Raw genomic sequence first — 8,530 nt, forward strand, 5'->3', positions numbered from 1 at the left:
CGGAAACAGACCACTTAAAGCACGTCTTGACAGAAGTAAGGGCTGTGAGAGGGGCTGCCACCTGACCGAAATTACGGATGAAACAACGATAGAAATTCGCGAAGCCGAGAAAGCGCTGCAGCTCGACGCGTGACTTAGGAACGGGCCAATCAATGACAGCTTGGACCTTAGCGGGATCCATCTTAATGCCTTCAGCGGAAATAACAGAACCGAGAAATGTGACGGAGGAGGCATGAAAAGTGCACTTCTCAGCCTTCACAAAAAGACAATTCTCTAAAAGGCGCTGGAGGACACGTCGAACGTGCTGAACATGAATCTGGAGTGACGGTGAAAAAATCAGGATATCGTCAAGGTAAACGAAAACAAAGATGTTCAGCATGTCTCTCAGGACGTCATTGACTAATGCCTGAAAGACAGCTGGAGCGTTAGCGAGGCCGAAAGGAAGAACCCGGTATTCAAAGTGTCCTAACGGAGTGTTAAACGCCGTTTTCCACTCGTCCCCCTCCCTGATGCGCACGAGATGGTAAGCGTTACGAAGGTCCAACTTAGTGAAAAACCTGGCTCCCTGCAGGATCTCGAAGGCTGAAGACATAAGAGGGAGCGGATAACGATTGTTCACTGTTATGTCATTCAGCCCTCGATAATCTATGCAGGGGCGCAGGGACCCGTCCTTCTTCTTAACAAAAAAAAACCCCGCTCCGGCGGGAGAGGAGGAGGGGACTATGGTACCGGCGTCAAGAGCTACAGACAAATAATCTTCGAGAGCCTTACGTTCGGGAGCCGAAAGAGAGTATAGTCTACCCCGGGGGGGGAGTGGTTCCCGGAAGGAGATCAATACTACAATCATACGACCGGTGCGGAGGAAGAGAGGTGGCCCTGGACCGACTGAACACCGTGCGCAGATCGTGATATTCCTCCGGCACCCCCGTCAAATCACCAGGCTCCTCCTGTGAAGAAGAGACAGAGGAAACAGGAGGGATAGCAGACATTAAACATTTCACATGACAAGAGACGTTCCAGGAGAGGATAGAATTACTAGACCAATTAATAGAAGGATTATGACAAACTAGCCAGGGATGGCCCAAAACAACAGGTGTAAAAGGTGAATGAAAAATTTAAAAAGAAAGGGTTTCGCTATGATTACCAGAGACAGTGAGGGTTAAAGGTAGCGTCTCACGCTGAATTCTGGGGAGAGAACTACCATCCAAGGCGAACAAGGCCGTGGGCTCCCTTAACTGTCTGAGAGGAATGTCATGTTCCTGAGCCCAGGTCTCGTCCATAAAACAGCCCTCCGCCCCAGAGTCTATCAAGGCACTGCAGGAAGCTGACGAACCGGTCCAGCGTAGATGGACCGACAAGGTAGTGCAGGATCTTGAAGGAGAGACCAGAGTAGTAGCGCTCACCAGTAGCCCTCCGCTTACTGATGAGCTCTGGCTTTTACTGGACATGAAGTGACAAAATGACCAGCGGAACCGCAATAGAGACAGAGGCGGTTGGTGATTCTCCGTTCCCTCTCCTTAGTCGAGATGCGGATACCCCCCAGCTGCATAGGCTCAGCACCCGAGCCGGCGGAGGAAGATGGTAGTGATGCGGAGAGGGAGGCAACGGAGAACGCGAGCTCCTTTCCACGAGCTCGGTGACGAAGATCAACCCGTCGCTCTATGCGAATAGCGAGTTCAATCAAGGAATCCACGCTGGAAGGAACCTCCCGGGAGAGAATCTCATCCTTTACCTCCGCGCGGAGACCCTCCAGAAAACGAGCGAGCAAAGCCGGCTCGTTCCAGTCACTGGAGGCAGCAAGAGTGCGAAACTCAATAGAGTAATCTGTTATGGATCGATTACCTTGACATAGGGAAGACAGGACCCTGGAAGCTTCCTCCCCAAAAACAGAACGATCAAAAACCCGTATCATCTCCTCCTTAAAGTCCTGATACTGGTTAGTACACTCAGCCCTCGCCTCCCAGATTGCCGTGCCCCACTCACGAGCCCGTCCAGTAAGGAGAGATATGACGTAGGCGATACGAGCTGTGCTCCTGGAGTAAGTGTTGGGCTGGAGAGAAAACACAATATCACACTGGGTGAGGAACGAGCGGCATTCAGTGGGCTCCCCAGAGTAACACGGCGGGTTATTGATTCTGGGCTCCGGAGATTCGAAAGCCCTGGAAGTGGCCGGTGGATCGAGGCGGAGATGATGAATCTGTTCTGTGAGGTCGGAGACTTGGGCGGCCAGGGTCTCAACGGCATGTCGAGCAGCAGACAATTCCTGCTCGTGTCTGCCTAGCATCGCTCCCTGGATCTCGACGGCTGAGTGGAGAGGATCCGAAGTCGCTGGGTCCATTCTTGGTCAGATTCTTCTGTTATGCACGTGAGTGAGGACCCAAAAGCGGTTTAACAAAAACAGAGTCCTTTAATGTCAAAACACAGGGAAGACATAGATCCTCTTCAGATGTATATAATGGCAAAATAGACAACCCGCAGAGAGGGCGACAAATGAATCATAAAGTCCTTCTGATATTTACAGAAGAGTCCCCCTTCTTAGCAGCAGAGGAGAATAGCTGGGTTAGAGTCCCCTTCTTAGCAGCAGAGGAGAATAGCTGGGTTAGCGGCGACAGACTGCTGGTCTCTCTGGGTAGGCACGGGTCGTAGAGGACAGAGGTACCTGATCACAAGTAGCATCAGATGAACAGGCAGATTCCGACAGGACGGGACAAGGGTGAAGCAAACAAGACGATAGTTTGGTTCTGGCATGAGAAACTCAAACGAGAATCTGACAAAGACAGAAGCAGGAACAGAGAGAGAAATAGAGACCTAATCAGAGGGAAAAAAGGAACAGGTGGGAAAAGGGTGAACGAGGTAGTTAGAGAAGATGAGGAAAAGCTGGGGGATGGAGAGGAAGAGAAGGTAACCTAATACGACCAGCAGAGGGAGACGGAGTGAAGAGAAAGAACAGGAACAAGACATAATATGACAATACATGACACCTAATTTATAGCCTCTGTCTCTTGCGCAATACCCACACACCTGTGCTCCGCTGGCCTCTCTCCTTAAACAACACTCCTTAACTCTTGGAGCCGCATGCAGGAAAAGCTAGACTAGAATAGCTTGCTGGACCTAACGTTTTTTAAATAATTTTGTTTACCAATAGACTATTCGAAAAGGGTTGTAGCTCTTGTTTGCTAAATGTTAAAAAACTTGAGAGGAATGTATATCTACCTCAACGAGGACTATCCTGAAGTTGTACTCCAGAAGAGGAAAGAACTGAGCCATGAAAGCTGCCATTGCTTACATACGCTATGACAATCTTATTGCCCACTCTCCCTCCCAGAAGCCTGGAATAGATGAGGGAGCCAAGCCTATGGGTTCATAGCTTCAACCCTCCAGCACACGCACACACACCAAATGATTAATGGACTGCTGAATGTATATATTTTTTTAACTTCCTTTGTTTTGCTCTTTTCCATATTATGTCTATCTCTGATAAGCTACACAGGAAAGGGCTGAAAAATAGCCCATATTAATATATGTAGCCTTAGAAATAAGGTTCATGAAATCAATAACTTGCTAACATCTGTGGCATTGTGTTGTGTGAAGAAACTGCACATTTTAGAGTGGCCTTTTATTGTCCCCAGCACAAGGTGCACCTGTGTAATTATCATGATGTTTAATCAGCTTATTGATATGCCACACCTGTCAGGTGGATGTATTATCTTGGCAAAGGAAAAATGTTCACTAAACAGGGAGGTGAGAACACATTTTTGCAAAATATTTTAAGGAAATACTCTTTATGGGCGTATGGAAAATTCCAGGGATCTTTTGTTTCAGCTCATGAAACATGGGACCAACACTTTACATGTTGTGATTATATTTTTGTTCAGTGCAGATTCCCGTGTGAATAATGATCTGTGAAAGGTGTATATAAATAGTAAGGAGGACAGGTCCCAAACTCAAACCCTGCGGGACACCTGTAGTTATATTGAGGTAACATGACACCATCAGAAAGCACACGTTTCTGTCCTGTCTGACAGATAGTTCCCAAACCATTTGCAAGACGCCTGGCCGAGTCCCGTTTCAGACAACCTTTGAATGAATAGGGGTTGGTCGACAGTATCAAAGGCCTTGGATAGGTCTATAAATATGGCAGCACAGGTATACCTATGATCTAAGCAATTTAACACAGTTGAAACGGTGCTAAAAACCAGACTGGTGCGCATTAAGAATATCATTTTAAGTTAAAAAATAAAAAAAAAGTTCTTAGCTGAGAGTTTGTGATTCTAATGTTTTTGCAAAACAAGATACAGTAGTTTCGAAATTGGGCAGTAGTTATCTAGGTCAGAAGGAGGTGCCGCCTTCCTGATCTTAGGGATAGCACCAGAAGCAATTTTTCAATAAAAATGTGGGGTCAAAGGTTATACAATGAGGAGGGCTGCAGTGGAAAGGGATCAAGATAATCAACTCCTGTGGATTTTTTTTACATAAAATTTTTGCATCCTTGACATAAAATGGTCTGCTGCTATCTCATTTAGCTATTTGCGCCTTGTTCATGTTCACAAATATATGTGTATTTTTTTACCCCCAATTTCGTAGTGTCCAATTGTTTTTAGTAGCTACTATCTTATCTCATCGCTACAACTCCCGTACTGGCTTGGGAGAGACGAAGGTTGAAAGTCATGCATCCTCTGATACACAACCCAACCAAGCCGCACTGCTTCTTAACACAGCGCGCCCATCCCGGAAGCCAATGTGTCACTGTGCACCTGGCAACCTTGGCTAGCGCGCACTGCGCCCGGCCCGCCACAGGAGTCGCTGGTGTGCGATGAGACAAGGACATCCCTACCAACCAAGCCCTCCCTAACCCGGACGACGCTAGGCCAATTGTGCGTCGCCCAACGGACCTCCCGGTCGCGGCCGGTTACGACAGAGCCTGGGCGCGAACCCAGGGTTTCTGATGGCACGGCTGGCGCTACAGTACAGCGCCCTTAACCACTGCGCCACCAGGGAGGCCCTTATATGTGTATTTTAACACAATACTGGTTGAACTGAACAAGTTATCTATCAATCATCGACCAGTGGAAAGACAGTGAAAAATGCGCTCTTGCAATGGCGGCGATGTGCGGATCCTAGCGTATGGAATAAAAGTTTGAGGGAGTTCCTCCCTTGAACTCGAAGCAATGAGCCCAATCAGTCCTCCATGACAACAAAATAATAAACAACAGAGTAGGCAAATAAATTACATTACTGAGTTTAGGTAAACCAAAAAGTTACGTAAATGGACAAGTAACTTAGTAACTGTTATGGATTGCATTTAGAAAGTAACCTACCCTGCATAATTCTACAGCAACATTAGTCTCTTGTGACAGCTAGTTAGAGCACACAAGGTTCCTTGGTTCATGTCTTCCAGTTTGTCTTGGTTTCTGAGCCCCGTCTCTCTCCCTGTCAGGTGTCTGCGAGGCTACATGAACAGCAGTCTGTCGGTGTTCGACATGGGCGAACGCTTGAACGTGAGTGAGGAGAGTAGATACTGCAGGTACAGAGACTACAGAGCCTCTCCCTGGAGCCCAGTACCATACGACTTCACTCTGCAGTTCTGGCACGTCCTGGCTGCAAGACTAGCCTTCATCATCGTCTTCGAGGTACGCCAGCACGTCCATGCTCTGTCTGTCTTGATCTCTGTCTCTGTCTCGATCTCTGTCTCTGACTCGATCTCTGTCTCTGTCTTGATCTCTATCTCTGTCTCAGACACTCATTAGGTGTTTCAGGCAGTGTTTTTTTTATTTTATCTTTATTTAACTAGGCAAGTCAGTTAAGAACAAATTCTTATTTTCAATGACGATGATATCTGATGATGATATTCTAGATATCCCAGATGCTATGTCCTGCCCATGTTCCCTTAAACCAGGAGCCTTAAAACCCATCACATCTCACATCTCCCTCACTAGCTTTAAGCACTAGCTGTCAGAGCAGTTTACAGATCACTGCACCTGTACTTAGCCTATCTGTAAACAGCCCATCTATCTACCTACCTCATCCCCATACTGGTATTTATTTATTTATTTATTTTGCTCCTTTGCACTCCAGTATCTCTACCTGCACATTCATCTTCTGCCTATCTACCATTCCCAGTGTTTAATTGCTATATTGTAATTACTTTGCCACCATGGCCTATTTATTTCCTTATCTTACCTCATTTACACTCACTGTATATAGACTTTTTGTTTTCTTTTGTTCTACTGTATTATTGACTATGTTTTGTTCATTCCATGTGTAACTCTGTGTTGTTGTATGTGTCAAATTGCTACGCTTTATCTTGGCCAGGTCGCAGTTGCAAATGAGAACTTGTTCTCAACTAGCCTACCTGGTTAAATAAAGGTGAAATAAAAAATAAAATAAAAATCAAGAGAGTTTATGTTTGCCTGTGTTGATTTTCTGTGATCTGAAAATGACAATGGATAATAAAGTATTGTTTTTTTCTCTCTCCATTTCCTCCCTCAGCACCTGGTGTTTGGCATCAAGTCGTTCATCGCATACCTGATCCCAGACATGCCCAAGAGTCTGTGTGACCGCATGCGAAGGGAGAAGTACCTGATGCAGGAGATGATGTATGAAGCAGAGCTGGAGCACCTGCAGAAGGAGAGGAAGAAGAACGGCAGGAGATATCACCACGAGTGGCCTTAGTGTCAGTCATGTTACGTCCCCCTGTACTACATACAGTACCTCGTCTGCACAGCTAAATCATACACACACACACACACACACACAGAACACTTAATACACACACCAACACACACACACAAAAAAAATATGCACTCAGATCACATGTTCCCTTCTGTACACCAAAGAGGCCCTCTTCTGTCTCCAGACCTGAGGCCTGTTACTGTACCCCGTACCTGTCCCCGGCTCCCATCTCTGTTACTGTCCCCCGTACCTGTCCCCTCCTCCCATCTCTGTTACTGTCCCCCGTACCTGTCCCCGGCTCCCATCTCTGTTACTGTCCCCCGTACCTGTCCCCTCCTCCCATCTCTGTTACTGTCCCCCGTACCTGTCCCCTCCTCCCATCTCTGTTACTGTCCCCCGTACCTGTCCCCTCCTCCCATCTCTGTTACTGTACCCCGTACCTGTCCCCTCCTCCCATCTCTGTTACTGTCCCCCGTACCTGTCCCCTCCTCCCATCTCTGTTACTGTCCCCCGTACCTGTCCCCTCCTCCCATCTCTGTTACTGTCCCCCGTACCTGTCTCCTCCTCCCATCTCTGTTACTGTCCCCCGTACCTGTCCCCTCCTCCCATCTCTGTTACTGTCCCCCGTACCTGTCCCCTCCTCCCATCTCTGTTACTGTCCCCCGTACCTGTCTCCTCCTCCCATCTCTGTTACTGTCCCCCGTACCTGTCCCCTCCTCCCATCTCTGTTACTGTCCCCCGTACCTGTCCCCGGCTCCCATCTCTGTTACTGTCCCCCGGCTCCGCTTTCAGCTCTCCATCCAGCAGGAACCCTGGGCCCTGTCTGTTCCCTGTCACGTCTGTCCTGTGTCGTGTCCTGGCCACGAATGTGGGGAGAGACCTTACCTATCCAATTGTAATGTTTACTATGCAGAACAAGGGCTGCAGATCAGTTCACTACTGACTGTCTGCTCTCTTCTCGTCTCACTCTCATAGCACTCTCCATAGACACAGAATGACTAGAACGGACATGCCCATTCAAGTCATCGGTCCGTAATGGGTGGACGAGACTGGCGGCCATATTGAGTGCACCCGTCAAATTGCTGTGGTCTGAGGGCCTTTGTCCCTTTCTATGTCATTCTATTTCTACGTCGCTCTTCTTCTCTATGTGGCAGCTAGCCTATAGCAGCTTGCTATGACATGAGACACTCCGGTCCGGTCCAGTCCGGTCCGGTCCGGGTGCAGCTCACAACACAGCTGTGTATTCTGTGTTTGTCTTCCATGGACTTGGTACAGGCCAGTCACTGTCCTACGTGGCCGTCTGACTGTGCCGCTGTACTGTGGCACTGCTAGTGGTTCCTCTCGTTGCTTATTAAGTGATTCTATTGACGTATGTTCGTGTCTACCAAAAAATAACAATGGACAATAATAATGTTGTTTCTGTATAATGACTGTAAAGTAATATTGCCCTCAAAGCATGCTGATTCGTTAAAGCATTTTGGTTCATGTGTTGAACTGCAGCATATCTGGGAAGATGTTACCATTCGGAAGTTTGATAGAGGTTTAATTATCTCTATTTAAATCATGTAAAAAAATGCACGGTTCGTTTCGTTTTTTGTATTTTCTTGGATAGACAAAGTCCCCGTCTTTGATGCCTGGTTTTCTGCACAGTACGTTTCTATTCTGTGTGAGCTGAATGTTAGACATGTATTTATAATATTGCTGGTCTTGAGTTGTGGATGCTAATATGTGAATATGGTGTGTTGATATTACTACAGTTTTAACTAACCACAAAGTGTGTCACAAACATCACTCGTGCCTGTTGGTGCTGCAAATGCTTTGCTGTACATGTAAGAAAATGTTTCTTGTCATTTTTCTC

At 47.1% G+C, this 8,530-nt stretch overlaps 1 protein-coding gene across 2 annotated transcripts in view; it reads left to right on the plus strand.

Moving 5' to 3' along the window:
- LOC110522704 (anoctamin-3-like) overlaps window positions 1-6,734 on the plus strand; it is an 89,317-nt gene extending 82,583 nt beyond the window's left edge. For both annotated transcript variants that reach the window (XM_036968983.1, XM_036968984.1), the window contains exons 23-24: window positions 5,438-5,630; window positions 6,490-6,734. In XM_036968983.1, coding sequence (XP_036824878.1) covers window positions 5,438-5,630; window positions 6,490-6,672 — 376 coding nt within the window. In that variant the 3' untranslated portion in view covers window positions 6,673-6,734. The remainder of the gene's footprint in view (window positions 1-5,437; window positions 5,631-6,489) is intronic.
- Window positions 6,735-8,530: the final 1,796 nt, after the last annotated feature.

This window comes from Oncorhynchus mykiss, chromosome 30 (assembly GCF_013265735.2).
Source record: "Oncorhynchus mykiss isolate Arlee chromosome 30, USDA_OmykA_1.1, whole genome shotgun sequence".
NCBI classification, from domain to species: domain Eukaryota; kingdom Metazoa; phylum Chordata; class Actinopteri; order Salmoniformes; family Salmonidae; genus Oncorhynchus; species Oncorhynchus mykiss.